Below are 17,199 nucleotides of genomic sequence, written 5' to 3'. Positions count from 1 at the left end.
TTTATTTATTACTGGAGCAAAATACTAATTCCTTGTGCATATGTAATATACAGTAGCATGAATTTTTCAAACCCAGAATACCTGTTTGTACCAGTGAAAAATCTTACTTTTAATATCTTTATCTTCTGTGTATAGAATTTTGGGAATGAAACACATAAAATCAGTGTTACAGCTACCATAACACTGTTTTCCATGAGATAAATGAAAAAAAATACTATCACAAAAGTAAATAATCTAAAAAATAACTTTATACTGATGCATATCAAATGTAAGAGAAGCTATGGAAGGAGTAAGAGTAAAAGGGCCAGTACATTTTAAGACATTCAGAATGAAAGAATGATTATGTGATTAGCTTTTGTACAATATGTCAGCTTAGAGACAAAGTGTTCTTTAGGGGATAAAATCGTAGCAACCTATGGATTTTACTTGTTTTGGTTTCATGTCCAGATACAGTATCTTACTGAATGGGAGGAATAATGGGGGAAATTGCACCAGAAAGTAAAAAGAAGATAGAATTCCGTAGTCTATTCAAAACTCCTAAAACCATGTCTAAAAGATCAAGAATGTCATGTCTGCACTGCCTTACACATATAAAATGTGTGTGCACTGCTGTGGGAAGAACCTAGAACAGCCAGTCCCCAAGTTACAAACAAGATAGGTTCTTCAGGTCTGTTCTTAACTTGAATTTTTTTGTAAACCAGAACAGGCACCTTTTAGGTGTAACTCCAGCCTATCTATCTGTCTGCCTGCCTGTCTATCTGTCTGCCTGTCTATCTACACACACACACACATACAAGCTTTGGATAACATAGGGAAGGGTTAACACCCCTTTGGTGATTGTTTTGATGTCTGTAACCCTCTTCAGAAGATTTCATCTCATTTTCTGTCCCTGTGATGATAGTCATTCTTAATTATGAGTCATTTGTAACTTGTGGACTGCCTATACCCATCTGCTCTCAGCTCTCCCACAAGTTTCTCATCCACAAAAGCAAATATCTAATCTTCTATTTTCAAATTCTCTGCAGAGTGCTGCTTTTCAAAGTAAAGGACTGCCAAGAAACATGAGGATGTTATTTTCCATAACACCCACTCCTCACATCTGCTAGAAAGATATAGAAAGTGACATCCATTATGATTCTAAAGAAAATTACCTTGCATGGGAAACAGCATCACTAAGGCTATAAGCACTGTTCTCTCTTGATAAAGGGTTAGAAGCTGGTTGACTTTTGCTATGAATGTCCAAGCTTAATGAAGATTCTGTCTTTCTGTCCATCATGTGACTCTCTTTTTCTAAAGTCCGGTCTGCAAGACAGACGACTTCACTGGAACTGTGCCACAGTGGGGACACTTTCTCTTTCATAAGTCCTGATCGGGGCGATGTTGCTGAGTTGCCCAGGGAGACTGTGCATCCATGGTTGGGTCCATAGGAGGTGGTATCGATGCCACTGTCAGCAGACGTGCCTTGAAGATAATTATAGCTATTCATCTCTGACTCTGTCCTGTCTCCACTCTCATACCACTTCTCATCACTATGGATGCTAGAGGCATTGCTGGACAGTGTATTACTGCTTGAATGGCTGGAGTAGTGGCTATCGGACTATATATATAAAAAAAATCAGATTCTGCATTAAATTTAAACTGGAAAGGAAATAAAGCTATTCATTAATGATGAGCTTATGTGCATACATTACTGAACATAAAATTAAGACAGACAAGATGCATAAATACTCAGCTCAAAACTTATGTTACATAATTAGTAATCTGCCATAATCATCCATGTACTTTATAAAAGAAAACACCATTCCACTATAATTTTCCATTAATTGGCTTTCAATATACCCATTCTAAATTTGTCATGAAACAAATACTAATTTTAGAACATCACAGCAGAAACGTTTGTCACAATTCATAATATACTTACAGATGTAAAAATCATTACTGAAAGCTAAGTGAAGTGAAATGAATCAGAACGATGTGAAAAGAGAATGCAGATATTTGAGATATTCTAAAGTCTACATACAATGGTCATCCTCCAAGTTTTACTGGAGTGCATAGTAAGCAGCTAAAGCAAATAATTAATGAATTAATTCAGTAAGCAGCAACAGAGTGCATAGGAACCTACAATGTATGGAAATATGCAATATGTACCCAAAAAACAGTTGCTTTGTGTAAAAATGTTAGATTATATTATCAGCATCCCGATTTCCCCCCAAAATTGGGACTACAAGTCAACTGGTATTGAAAAGTGCCTACCATTTAAAGCAGTGGTTCTCAACCTGTGGGTCCCCAGGTGTTTGGGTCTACAATTCCCAGAAATCCCAGCTAGTTTACCAGCTGTTAGGATTTCTGGGAGTTGAAGGTCAAAAACAACTGGGGACCCCCGGTTGAGAACCACTGATTTAAAGGCATATACACTTAAATCCCATAAGGGGTTAAGACTTGGCCTATAAACACAGAAATACAGTAGAGTCCCACTTATCCAACATTCGCTTATCCAACGTTCTGGATTATCCAACGCAATTTGCCTCCCGCCCCGATCCACAGCTGTTTCTCTAGGCAGCAAGGATTGAACTTTTAATGGATTTGATTTGCAACAATGTTGCTACTGTAAGTTCATTTTATCCAATTCATCTTTATATGTAGTCAATTTGTTAGTAGCCAATGTTTTTGTAGTCAATGTTTTCAATATATTGCGATGTTTCGGTGCTAAATTCATAAATACAGTAATTACTATAAAATGTTACCGTGTTTTGGACTGCCTTTTCTGTCGATTTGTTGTAAAACATGATGGTTTTGGTGCTTAATTTGTAAAATCATAATGTAATTTGACATTTAATAGGCTTTTCCATAATCCCTCCTTATTATCCAACATTTTCGCTTATTCCCACATTCTGCCGGCCCGTTTATGTTGGATAAGTGAGACTCTACTGTATTAAAATTAATGTATCTGGACTAACTGCATCAGATCATTCAACTTTTTGATGTAGAAAATGGTAGTAAGTCACCGATATTTTGCATGTGGAATATAGTACTGAGTAGAATAATTTGAACAACACTCTTATTTCTGGAACAATCAAGGTTCCCATGAATCCTTAGCCTATCACACAGTGCTTTGTAGCAAAGCTTTGCTTCTGAATTGACAAAAATTGTTTCTATTAATGTTAAAGTTGCAATTAGCCTTAAACCACCGGGAGCAGCTCTGTTGCTGCCGCCTCCATACTCTAACAAGGAAGTACAGTTCAGAAGAGTACAAGCTTCTAAAGGATATCTTACCTTTTGAAGAACTGCTGAAAGAGCAAAGTGCTTTAAATAGCAATTTTGAAAGAAAACTTACATGGCCCTGCTTATTTGGAGACAAGTGAACTACTGGATCCTGCCTCATCAATCTTCCAGTGGGGCTCTCTCTGAAGGATGGCAGCACCTTTGACATTGCAGGGAGATGGCAAGTTGGTTCTGCAATATAGCATGGAATACATTTGCCTTCAGGAAGCTCACTTTATCCACTGCTCAGCATTAAAAGAAAGTTGAGATACTGCTGTAGGTCTGCTGAGAACCAAAAGCAGAATATGACATTCTTTCACTAATGTTGCTGACCTACATTACTGCTTTTCATAAGCTGAAGAATCTTAATTAGTTTTAACTGCATAGGATTGTATCTAATTGGTGTCCTTCTGCAGACAACATGCAATTTGATCCAGTTCTGTCAGTGTAATATGGAGGGAGGTGATCTCTGGTAATTTCCCCTCTCCATCCTGTTTTTCCTTCCATTGTTTTCTTATGGATCTCTCATTTGATCAGAGAAAACGTGTGGCTGGGTGGGTGGTGGAAATGTGTGGCTGGGTGGGTAATGGAAAGGGAAAGACTACGGGGAGGGGGGGGGGGGGAGAAGTAGCAAAAATTGCATTTCTCCCGATTCTAGTAGTATAAGTGCCCACTGCATCAAAGAGCCTTCTGTCAATGCAGGCATACCAACTGGACACAATCCATAATTACTACAGTTGGTAATGTAATTTGTTACGAATGTGAAATAATACTTGTAACTGCTTTAAAGCTAGAAACTACTCAAAGTGAGACTGACAGGTAGTACCTTTCTACCCAAACCACAACTTTTCCCCCCAACCATTTCAATTTTCTCCAAGTTGGTATTAGGGCATTTTACTTTCACAACATAAAAGCAGCTATGTTAACTGCCAGCATCAACACACAACAGAGGATCTGCAAAAGTAATTATGAAAAGGATTAAATGTACACGTGTTGTTATCATCTCAACAGTATGAAAGCATATGTGATTAAAGTATTTTGCCAGAATGGAAACTAGAAATCAGTATAATCACAGGTTTTTCCTTTTAAGCAGATATGGGGGATGGGGAAATTACCAGATGGCACCAGATACCAGATAAAACACCACTCACTGAGCCTCTGAAATGGCTAGAACAAAAGTGTATCTTTATATCTTTTGAATCTCAGAATTGTATTTCATTTCACCAACTTCAGAGACATATGCTGAATACTTCAATCTTCATATTTATACATATATTGTGATGACAAGAAAAACAGTAAGAGCTGAGCATCTTCCCTTTTTTAAAAAAGTCATTTTATAACATTAAGCTAACATAGGAGGACAGAACCATCAACAGTCCAATCCCTCCCATGACAACTCTAACTGGTAATTATTGATACTTGACAAATCATAATTACTCCAGAAAGTCACAAAAACTTTTTTGCTTTTCATGGCAGCATCATGAGGAAGTTAACTCGTTGTTGGTATCTGACCTTCTAAGTTCTACATAGAAGCTGAGTCTGCTTTCTGCCATTTATTTTGGAAATATGGCTATTGTTGTATCAAAATTCCTTTGGCTTTGTTTCTAAAACATCCAAATCAAAAATCTCCCTTTGTTGTTCCTTTGTCTATACCTCCACTGTATGGTACAGGATATTACGAGACCATTTAACCTGAGTATTGATGATACTGCAATGGACCTCCCAGGCCCAACAGATACCAAAGCTGCCATCCTTGATTATAGCTAGTCATCCTGCATCAGAATCACTACTGTGTAAAATTCTTATCAACGCTTCAGTGGGACCTACCCGTGCCAGGTCACTGCTTCAGTGCACAGCAGCTACAAATTAAGAAGAGGTCTATGTGCCGAAAATCCAAATGAGGACTTAACAGTCTAAATTACAGCTGAATGCCAAGGATTTGCATTGTTAAGCATGTCTCTTTCAGTTAACAGCTTAATGGCAAAGTGCACTGAAAAAACCCCTCACAGGTGGAAAGTGATTCTCAAACAACGATAGATTCATTTACACATATTTTGTTTACACTCTTAAGGTTTTTTGAGGTTTTTACATCTTCAATGATGAAACGATTAGTTCAACTGTAGAAATTGAATATCACAAAGGGAACTATAAACAAAGTGAAAATTAAATTAAGCCGATGCAATATTGAATGGAGTCGAGGACAATCAATCAGCAACACCAGGTAGTAACTGCATTTTCTTCAACAGTGTCGTAAAAACCTATTTTATGAACTGGTCTATTATTGTTGTTATTTTATTGGTAATAAACCCCCCAATGCAGTAGGTGGTTTGAGATTTTTTGGTCGAGATCTTTGATGTTAGATTGCATATAGCCCCGAAAGAAAACTTTAAAGAGTACACAACCTGAAATGTGTTGGGATTTTTTCAGCAATAAAAGATCATTAGAGCATGTTTCCAGTTTTTCTCGTGGATTTTGTCAGATGGTTCCTGCTTTTGCTTTCTACATATGATGCTCATTACTCTTAAGCATACAAAACACGGAGTAAAATATAAATGAAATGATTAATAATTCAGATTAATTTTTAACAACAAAGGAACAATATACTGTAAGAGGTTATTTTGACGGAATGGGCTCCCAATGTCATATTGTGATGTCATTTAATTTCTGAAGTAGATGTTTACTTACCCATTTGGTCAAGAATACTGTCTTCACTTCTCTGCCAACTTGGAGTAGATTTGCCACTTCCGCTGGTATCAGTGTTCTGTCGGTCAATGGAGGCAGGGGATCTTCGACTCATTCCAAACCTGTGTAAAAACATCACAGCTCCTATGAAATCTTATAAATGGAAAGGAAGGGTTGCTTACCTGTAACTATGTTTCTTCAAGAGGTCATCTGTGAAATGCGCACTGATGGTACCTCCTCTGCCAGTGCAATGTGCTTCGTAATCTTCTAGCAAGCTCTAGAAGTCTTCTGGCTGCAGCCCTCCCCACCCTCCCCAGAAGGCATATAACTAACTAGTGGGAGGGCCTGAAGCCTCTGTTCCTATGCCACTGACATCAGCAGTGACAGAAACCAGGCATGACGCAAGTGGGGAGGAAGGGCAGGGATGTGCAAATTTCACGGATGACCACTCAAAGAAACATGGTTATAGGTAAGCAACCCTTCCTTTTTCTTCATGGTCTCTGCGAAAATCGCACTGATGGTAGACAAGCAACATGCTCACCTAGGATGGCGGGAGACATGCCACTGAAGATAGCAGGACAGTTCTGCTAAAAACTGCATCTTTCCTGAAAGCAACGTCCAGCTTGTAGTGTGTAACAAAGATAAGTGGGGAAGACCAAATGGCTGCCCGACACACCTCCTCCAGCGGAATGCAGTTGATGCAACTATAGCCCTGGTGGAATGACCCTTGGACTGTGAAGGTAAGTCCTTTCCTGCCAGCTTGTAAGACAAGTGTATGGCTGACGCAATCCATGAGGATAGTTTCGGAGAAGAGACAGGAAAGCCTCTAGAATCTGCCCTGTACTTCACAAGCACCCCGGGGGCTTTTCTCACCTCAGCTGTTCTCTGAATGCAAAAAGCCAGGGCTCTCCTCACCTCAAGGAGCTGCAACACTGTCGCTGACTTCTGAAAGAAAGTGGGCAACACTATGTCTTGGGACATGTGAAAAGCAGAGGCCACCTTATATATATTGAATACCTTCAAGATACCTGAAAGTTATCTGACAAGCCAGCATCTTTTGAGAACCGCAGCTTTAACATTTTAGTTACTATCTTGAAATCTTACGTTAGATTTCAGAATGGTAGAAACGTAATGTCTCTGTGCAAGACAACTTTATCTTTGTGGAAATGCAGGTAAGGCTTGTCTACCCTTAACACACATAATTCACTTGCTCTACATGCCAATCTAACGAGAAAAAAGTCTTCCAAGACACATAAGACATGTCTGTGGTTGCAAGCGGTCAAAGGAGGGCCTAGTCAACCCTGAGAGAACTATTTCCAGACTCCAGGGTGAAACCGGTGGTACAATCGGTAGCCTACAATTCCTATATCCCTGAAGAAAAAGTTTCACCAGCATCAGCAAAACACAAGGGGAGGCCTACCCTCTTCCTATAAAAGGAAATAACAGCGAAACAACAAATAAAGAGAAAGACATGTTTGTGTTTGAAAATGAAGTGAAGTCCAAGATGAGCAATGTTTGGGCAGTAAGTGGTTTTGCTCCTTTCTGCTCCATGAAGGTGCTAAACCTCTTCTATTTGTATTCATATGAGTATTAAGATATGCCGGGGAGGCCCTTCTCTCGCTCCCAGCACCGTCCCAAGTGTGGCTGGTGGGGATGAGAAACCGGTGGCCGCCCGGTTTTGGAATGCCTTCCCCAAAGAGATCAGACAAGCCCCTACATTGCCCTCTTTCTGCAAGGAACTGAAACCCTGGAGGTTCTGGGAGGTCCTTGAGCAAGATTAATTGGCTGTTCTACATGTTGACCTTACTCTATACACTATCCACCCCCGGGTCCTATAATACACTGAAGTCAAGTCTTTACCTATCTTTTAATTGATAATGTCTACCTCGCAGCCCCGATTACTGTACTGGACTCCTTCATGTTGATTGGTATTGTAACTGTGTTCATTTTAGACTGAACTGTTTTTACTGCTGTTTTATGATATTGTTTTTATTATGTTTGTTCATTCATGCCGTTGTACGTTTTGACAACTTCATGTTTTGTAAATGCTGGAAACCGCCCTGAATCCTCTAGAGGAGATGGAGTAGTATATAAATAAAGGATTATTATTATTATTAGGTGGGTGCTCTCTGTACCGCATTGAGGATTGCCCTTACTGTTGTTGGCAGGGAGGCGGGGATGGAGCAGGGTGCCCCTTTTCTTTTCTTTGAAGCCTTCTTTCCCCCTTCCTTCTGACACTGTGGACTGAAAGCCATAGAGGGTTTATTTTTCTTTGGTAGGGAGAGGGAGCTGTCTGTTGAAGCCCGGTAAGTTTGCCAAAGGCTTAGAGGCTTCTCGTTTCTTTGAGTAGGGGAAAGTAGCAGTTTGTCCTGATTTTTGTGTGTTTGAGGAACAGAGGTCCCTTCCCCCAACACAGCAGACACCTATCTTGCCCCCCTCCCTCGTGTAGTTTTCCTCCACAGGAGGAACAAATCTTACACTTGGGAGTAGCCATTAGAGATAATCCAACCACATCAGTGCAAGGAGGGCAGGAGAGAAAACGTAGCCAAGCAATCCAAGTCAATATTCCAAAGAGAGCAGTCAGAGTAAATCCCAATTGGGTACAAAGGAAGAGGAGGCAAACAGTCTCATTTAAGAAGCCAGAAATGCAACATGGTCAAACTAGTCCAAGGTCAACACCAGTACAACACAACGTAGTCAAAGTTAATCCCAAAGTCAACAAGCCAGACGACACAAACATAGTCAAAACACGAGCCAAGGTCAAATTTAAATATGAAAAAAAAACAACCAAGCATGGTAATCTCATGGTTGAAGAGAAGCTGCTGAGATAACTGAAGCTGCTGTGATGTCAGCGGATCACAGGAACTGAAGCCTCAGCCCTCCCACTGGTTATATGCCTCCTGGGGAGGGTGGGTGGGGCTGCAGCCAGAAGACTTCTAGAGCTTGATAGAAGATTCTGAAGCACCATGCGCATGCGCAAAAATTACCATCAGTGCAATTTTCACAGAGACCATGAAGAAGAAATAGTGTTTACACCAAACAGCTCTACTGAAAACAAGTAGAAAACAAAACAAACAACCAAAGCCCCAAAATGTTTTCTTTACTTTCAACTACCCAAAAACCTATATGATATATACTAAAATATTGAACATAATTATTAGATACAACAAAGGCGGTTATGTAATAAATGATATTCACATCTTGTAAATTTTGGTCTTTTCATGACTACAGATTTTAGAGGGAGATCATATCTGATTGTTAATATCGTTAGTCACTGAAGTGGCTGTTCATGTAATAATTTCTCCTGCCTGCTTTAGTAACTTGACAGCTACATTCATTGTGTTTTATTCCTGTTTGTATGAAACAACGGAACTCTATTTGCTACATGCAAACAGATTAAGCGTATAAACTTGTAACCACTACATTTCAATGACTTTAGCCATTCAGAGCTGTTGTTTGCAATCAAATGTATCATTCATTTCAACAATTACATAATCCCCTGAGAATCACTGCTGCAACACTAGTCATTAGTCACAGATTGAGATAGGATGAGGGCAAGCAGACACAAGCCGGATATAAAGTAAGATGATAATGGACCACAGTAGATACTTCTGCCACTGACAGCATACCCTGGTTACTCATCTGTGCAGGCTTATGAGCATAAGGGACCACACAAAAGCTTATCTAGGATAGCACTCTGTTACACTCTGTGGCCAAGCAGCTGCTCACTGGAAAGACACAAGTGAGAAGAGGGCAACAGATCTCTTTCTTGCTAATGTTCACCAACATCTGGTATTTAGAGACACACTGCATCTATTTCTGGAGATAATATCTAGCATTTATGGCTTTAGTAACCACTAATATGTTTAAACTTCCATGAATATGTGTGATCTCCTTTCAGAGGATCTGCGAAAGTGAATGTCATATGTGTTGTTAGAACAGGCATGGTTTCCTACTTCTATCTCGAGGTTCTTCATCATCTCTTAACTAATCTGTATCTGTTCAGAGGTCCTTGTTAACACGAGATGACTGCCTGGACTTCGCAACTCATAAACCTCAGTAAAGTCCAAATAGGCAGAATTACCATCAACACTCTACTAAAGCAGCATTAAGTCTCAGAATCTGAGGATATTAATATGGGGAAACAAGCAGTTCCTTTGCTGTCCTTTACTGTCATAGCTATATAAAATATACTCTAAGAAAAAGAACAGATTTTTCTGGGTCTGGGCACGTTACATTGCAAATAGGTAAGGTGCATCTTACATAAAGCTGGGGTGTTCCAGCCTATTTACCATCAGTGGTGGATGCATACAAGCATGCATGGGAGATAATATATTTGGGGATTGCTAGACATAGCAACATTTGTTATATATTTATAAACATCCACAACGGGCACCCATCATATATATGTAATGGACATTTATCTAGCTAGGTAAGAATTATATTCATGCTGGATAGCCAGGCTCTTATCAGCTAGGAACAGCCTTATCAGCATTAAGGCTGTTATGAACAGCTGTCTTCGTACATGGGAAACACTCAGGTCAGTCTGGCTTCTGTCTCTCCCGAGCTGGTTTTGTATCCTTCTTAGCCTCCAATTGCCCAATCAGTTCAGAGCGCTCAACTGATCTCTGCTTATGATATATTCTTCTGCCTTCCATCAGACTGCCTCAGCCATCCGAGAGTAGTAACTCCTTATGATTGGGATTGTTATAAGCTGGTCATTTGTTTACACACCCTTTCAAGTTATAATTTTGTTTCTGTCAGGTTGGTTTCCCATCTGGAATAAGTTACTGCCTATGCTCTTAATATTACACAAAAACATTTTGCTTTATAATAATTTATGCTACCTTTATAATTTACAAACCGTTATCAAGGCTTCAATGACTTCAATTTTGTGAAATGTAATTCCAAAAACATTCTATCCATGCATAATGCTACACATCTCTAATATGCCTTTGTTTTATGCCTCCCACCCACCACAAACTGAATTAGACCAAAGACAGTACACTTTATTGAGTGGAAATTATTCCAGCTTCTTTTCAGTACACTTTGTTCTATTCTACATCTTTTAAAAACTGTATTCTAAGCATGATCACATCATATATTTGAAGAGACATTGGCAGCTAGTGAAAAATACAGGCTTCTGAGCAGTCACAGCTTACAAGTTAATGTTCTACATTTCTTAAGAAGTTTACGATGGTGTTTTAAATTCAGACATAGTAACTGTTATCCACATACTCTTTCATAATCTTGAACATGTACTACCATTGTGAGGTGACATTGTAAATTGAATGAATAAAAAGCTGGGGAATACAAGCAGCCCCTAAATTAGGAACAAGATCAGAACAGATTTACAGAACCTAAGTAGAAGAGGTACTTTTAAAAGTGTAACTCCAGTCAGATATATAAAAAACTTTGGATAGCATGGGGAAGGGTCAACATCTTTGGTTTTTGTTTTGCTGTGTCCCTGTTCCAAAGATTTCACTTCACCTTTTGTCCTTGTGATAGTTGGCTTTTGAAAAATTTGGTCTGTTAAGGAAAAAGGAATTGGTGATAAAGCTTCAGTAGAGACACCTTTCCCCCATGTTAACATTTCCAGGACTGAATTTCTCTTCCTTGGGGTAGATTTCACTCACCTTCTGTTGTCTCAACCCTATTTGTAACTATGAGTAATTTCTAAGCCAGATGTTTGTAATTCAGAGACTGCCTGTACTGCATTTGCTTCTCACTGCCTTATTTTCATCTGAAATCTTAAACTACAATGTGGAAATGCCAATATCAAACACACAGTTCCAATAGATTATTCAGGATGGAAAAAAGAACAAAAATGTGAGAGGTAACTCTGAGCTATTTTTAGTTTATGTGGCTCTTAACTATCTTAGTTTATTTAAAACATTTTACTGTTTGAAACCTCTTTAAATGCTGTTTTAAACATTTAAAATGCTTAAATGGGGACTGCCTGTATTCCACTGCTTTTTATTCACCCCATTTACAGTGTAACCCCACAATTGTAGTACATGTTCAAGATTATGAATCTCTTGATTGTGGAAGACTGTGAAACAGAATACAAATATTTCATAAATAAATGAATACTTCTGAGTAAAAGCAATATCAAGAAGCAGCCATCTGCTAAAAAAGACTTAAATCAGTCTGACAAGTGTTTTATTCCAACACTTGAAGATATATATCTATATCTTTCTCTCTCACACAAACACAAATATACACAATTGAAACAAACTTTGTGTGAACTTACTCACCCCAAATTGTGATAATATGATAGATATTAACTGTTTTCCATAGTTTTCAATTAACATTTTAAAATCTGTGAAGACAATCTTATTCCTTTCAATGAAGATGGCCATTTTGGATACGCTGTCTCTGTACGATTTGAATCTCTTCATTTAAAAAAAAATATAATGGCTACTATTTAGTTTGTGAAGTCTCGTGTGGAGTTTGCACAGGACAAAGGCTTAGAAAGTAAGTAAAGAACTGGTACTGTTTTATTATCTGGGCAGAGGCCAAAAGGGGACCTGGACAGACAAGGACAGTCCATTTTAGGGGAGGAGTTGAAAGATTGAAATCTTTCCCCACTTTTCCCTGCTATTCCCCCCCTCCCCCATGCTGCCGTCGTGGAAATAACCCTCGCTTATGAAATGAGAAGTGGGGGGAATAGCCAGCAAAAACATGGGAAATGGTTTTCCCCCTTCAGCTACCCCCCTCCCACCCAATAAAATGGACTGTTCTTCTCTGTCTAGGTCCCCTTTTGGAGTCCGCCAAAATAATGGAATAGTACCAAAGAATCAAAATGAATTAAGGAAAAAAAAAAAGATAAAGTATCCTTCTAACTAATATAAAATACAAAACTTGCAAAGCTAATTGGAGGCAACGTCTGAAGGAGTTGAGTCTGATTGCATGGGTTCGGCCCTTTAATTGGAATAGATACATCAAATGCCCCCTGCTTGCATGATTTCTCAAACACACTTTAAGCCTCTTACATAGGAAGACAGGACTATTTAATTCCAACAAGTTCTCAGACAAGTATAAGGACTGCAGCACAAGCCTCAGTAAGTATCATCAGGATACAGACTTAGGGAAGCTTCTGCTAGATGGTTAAAGATGGAAGAGCCCAAGCTGGGATAATTGGATGTTGGCAGAGCTTGCAGGAGCCAGCAAAATAATCAGCAATTGAATCCCTCTCACATATCTGAGAAAGGGTGCTTCATTTCAACTACTCGCAGTCTATTTTCCTGGCTTCTTAGTAGGGCCTTCTCATTGGGAGTAACGCCTGTCCTCTTCCAAGTCTATCTCAGGGCTATCTTGAAAGACCTCTCAAGTACAGTAGCCTGAAAAGCCTCAGCCCACTTGATACATGTTTCCATGAGACTATTCCATTACATACCTTGGGCTCAGGTCCAAAGGAGATACCTGCAACCCATCTCCTATCATGTAGTTTCTACTGTCCAGCCTCCCTCAATCGTTTCCTGATATTCTTTAATTGTCTTCTTATCACACCTTTCAGAAAAGCTTTAATTGGGGTCAGCAACTGGTCCTCCTTTGGATGTTAAAAAAACAACCTTGCACATGCGCAGAGCTAAACTGCTCCGTATTACCCTCTTCTAGACCTTTACATTTTAAATACAAAATTTGCCAAAGATATGTAGCCACATTCTATTCAACGTGCTTAGAGAACTTCCACGATCCATATCTAATTTATGGGAGTATCAACAGGTGAGGTACACACATACACTTTTGCCCAAGTGTCCTCCCTGCCTTTGGCTCTAATTGAATGCCTGCATGGGGCTAACCAGTTTGGATTAAGTGAGATTATCCTGTACGGACAAAAAGAAGAAAGCCTTTGCATTGAAATAATGCTGTTATTACAGCTATACTTTTTGTAAAGATTGTCTCTGCCATAGGAAGACAAAATAAGGAACACCTAGAAAGAAAAACAGCAATTCTGATCACCTGCTAGAGCAGAGGTTTTTGACCTTCAACTCCCAGAAATCCTAACAACTGGGATTTCTGGGAGTTGTAGGCCAAAAACATCTGAGGACCCCAGGTTGAGAACCACTGGGCTAGAGAATTACCTAATGTCTGGCCTTTGAGGAGAAAATAGAGATTCTCGAGGTTAATACATGCAAACCATGAAAAACCATGAAGTGGCTCTGAACCTGTGAGTCCCCAGGTGTTTTGGCCTACATTTCCCAGAAATTCCAGCCAGTTTACCAGCTGTTAGGATTTCTTGAAGGCCAAAAACATCTGGGGACCCCAAGTTGAGAACCACTGGTTTAGAGCTTCCTTGAGTCCCATAGCTGGAAAAAAGGTGATATAAATAAACATAATGATGATGATGACAGTAGCAGATTGTTGGAAAAACATCTGAGGAATGAAAGTATTGATGTCATGTATATCAAGTGTAGATGGATATCTTTCCTTGAGTGTCTGAAGCACAACAGGAAGTAGAACCCAAGTCAATATTCTGGGAGTGAGACCTGTCTTATATATCTTGTCAGCCAACCGGAGAGATTTTTTGGTCAAATCCAAACCAGGAAAAATGACATGGGAAGACTATCCCTGGAAGGTTGTGAAATCTTAGTTTTGTTATGTTCAAACACTAGTGGGTCCAAAGTGACAGAATTCTATAAAAGCAGAAAACTGTCAAAGTGGATAGAGACATACCTGAGTTTATTAATTATTATTATATTTATTTATACCCTGCTTTATCTCTCCCAAAGGAGAGTCAAAGCTTCTAGCACAAACATGGACAAACTTTGGCCCTCCAGGTGTTTTGGCTTCAGCTCCCATAATTTTTAACAGCAGGCTGTTAGGAATTGTGGGGGTTGAAGTCCAAGACACCTGAAGGGCCAGTTTGCTCATGGGTGTTCCAGCAGAAAAAATCCTTTTATAAAGAAAAACGCAAGAATATGTGCTCCCACCACCATTCACACCTAGCAAAGTGAGCCCAATGGGCCATGCAGGAAGGGAGGATTGCTCTGGTTCTTTAATGTTTGGGTTTGGTGATTAGCTAGAGTACCGTCTCAACATTTCTCCTTATAATCCTGGACACAAGATTGCCATCTGCACAACAGTGCAGGCTTTGTAACACAGCTGACCCTGCAGCCTATTTCCAGATTACTAAGCATCGGTGCACAATGAGATTTAAACCTTCCCAACTCACTACTACCTGTCTGCTTTTGTTAGATGTACACAGGACAGAGACCTCAGTAGCAATATGTATATACTGGTAGCCTTGGAGCACCTGCCTGTCATGGCAGATCTCTTCTATTAATATCTAGCTATTGTTGCAATACTAATATACACAGCGATTAATGTGAATTTGTTCATTAATAGTGGTGAACCCAAGTTAATCAAAATGGCAAGGAAAGAATTACTCTACTTAAGAAACCAAAGAGAAAAAAAAAGTTCCTAAAGAACTCAAAGGGAATGGAAAAATATCACCAGTAGCCATCTGGATTCCTGATGGGGAGAAAACCAGGATAAAGATAAAGTGAGTAAATAAATAAATAAATAGAGAATGCGCCTAATTATGCACAGAAAATACATCTGAATGGGAAGGTGATTACACAATGTTTGCTTTTTGTATGGTTGGTCTTGGGGTTGATCACTGAATGTTCCAGAGTAGCTCTGTGTAGGTGTGGAGCCCAAAAATGGGATGGTGTGGACATTAAGCGGTCTGCAGATGAAAAGAACACAGATATGCCACTCAAGTACAGCAGATACAGTGGCAATGCAGGGTTCCTTTTCTGTAGAACTGTACTTTGAGAACCACCAGAGACTTTGAGTGCACTAGCAATAAAAAGAGCCATAAATTACTTTCAGAGGTCAGATGACATTTAGGGCAGCATTCAGTCCTTGCCAAATGTAGATGTGTGGACACCATTTTCAGGAGAAGCAAGCCACACAAGAAGCTGCTTATATCAAATAGTAGACAAGTTGCCAGATGAAATCAGTACGGCTAAGAGTATTTGGTGTGAGAATGGAGCAAGTACCAGTCACTCAAATGAAAGTAGCAAAGAAAAAACAAAAAAGAAGTGTAAGGAAATAAACACATGAGAGCCTACCCTTCAGGCATAGATTTTTGCCTATAGGTGCCACCACCAGATCCAGTTTCGCTGGAGCATGACAAGTTGCTGGGGGAATTACGGCACTGTTGTGATCTTGCTAAGGCAATTGATGAGACGGTGACGTAGACATCAGACCCAGGAGATAATCTGTTCAATACAAACAACACGAATTCTACATTATTAAGGAAGTACCACAATGCAAAGCTCAATAAAGCAACAACACTAATATAGGAACTGCCACATCAGCAGTGTCAGTTCACTAAGGCAGTAAAAAAATGAAGCCAGCTGGAAGGCAAGATGTATTTTCCTGTATTAATCTACTCCCTTTGGAACAGTGGCAAAAGATGGGGGAGGGGGAAATAAAAAGAAATGACTGCTTCCAAGGATTTCCAGAAATAAACTTGCTGAATTGCTTTTGCTATTTGCAAGGAAAGAATATTAACACAAAGCATATGCCATAGCATATTCCATCCATATTCAAAATAAATAATTTATCCATCTATTTCAGCAGAAGCTTTAGCATACATTTTAAAGAATGTATTGATATGCAGTACAGTCTGTGAAACTCTACACTTTGTGAAATGAAATATTGGCATTTTAGATTAACTGGATAGCCAGAAAACAAGTAGTATAATATGTACGGATGTACCTATGCACAGTACAAGCCTATTTCAGACTCAACACCCCCAAGACATATTACACAACTCATTTTGTTTCAAACGAATGCAGTGTGGCATAGTGGCCTCTTCACACAATCAGCACTGATGGAATGACAATGTCCTGAACTCACTGCAATCTCTTGAATTAACTATATCAGATTCCGAAAACAATCAAAACCATTGCTTTTTTATTTTTGTGAACCATAGTGGTAACCTCCTAAGCAGAAGAAGAGCGGCATACATATTTTTTATTTATTTACTAGCTGTGCCCTGCCACGCGTTGCTGTGGCGAAGTGTGGTGGTATGGGACATAAAGTATTGAGAAATTGGTGGTAGTTAGTATATGTTATTTCCTAATGCTTGTGAATATACAATATTTCTGGTTGTTCCTTTTTTTGTCTATTGGAGGCAAGTAGGAATGCTGCAATTAGCCAGAATTATTAGAATGTAATTGCCTTTCAGCTTCAAAGCCTGGCTGATTTCTGCCTGGGGGAATCCTTTGTTAGAAGGTG

At 39.3% G+C, this 17,199-nt stretch overlaps 1 protein-coding gene across 5 annotated transcripts in view; it reads right to left on the bottom strand.

Annotated features, from left to right (window-relative positions):
• Window positions 1–17,199, bottom strand: part of sipa1l1 (signal induced proliferation associated 1 like 1) — a 197,508-nt gene that overhangs the window by 34,194 nt on the left and 146,115 nt on the right. For all 5 annotated transcript variants that reach the window (XM_008103800.3, XM_016991867.2, XM_003214519.4 and 2 more), the window contains 4 exons: window positions 16,026–16,175; window positions 5,947–6,065; window positions 3,335–3,453; window positions 1,152–1,597 (listed from right to left, as the gene is read on the bottom strand). In XM_008103800.3, the coding sequence (XP_008102007.2) occupies window positions 1,152–1,597; window positions 3,335–3,453; window positions 5,947–6,065; window positions 16,026–16,175 (834 nt within the window). The remainder of the gene's footprint in view (window positions 1–1,151; window positions 1,598–3,334; window positions 3,454–5,946; window positions 6,066–16,025; window positions 16,176–17,199) is intronic.

Source organism: Anolis carolinensis, chromosome 1 (genome assembly GCF_035594765.1).
Source record: "Anolis carolinensis isolate JA03-04 chromosome 1, rAnoCar3.1.pri, whole genome shotgun sequence".
NCBI lineage: Eukaryota > Metazoa > Chordata > Lepidosauria > Squamata > Dactyloidae > Anolis > Anolis carolinensis.
Note: the sequence above shows the minus strand (reverse complement) of the source record. Positions and strands in the feature narration are given on the sequence as shown.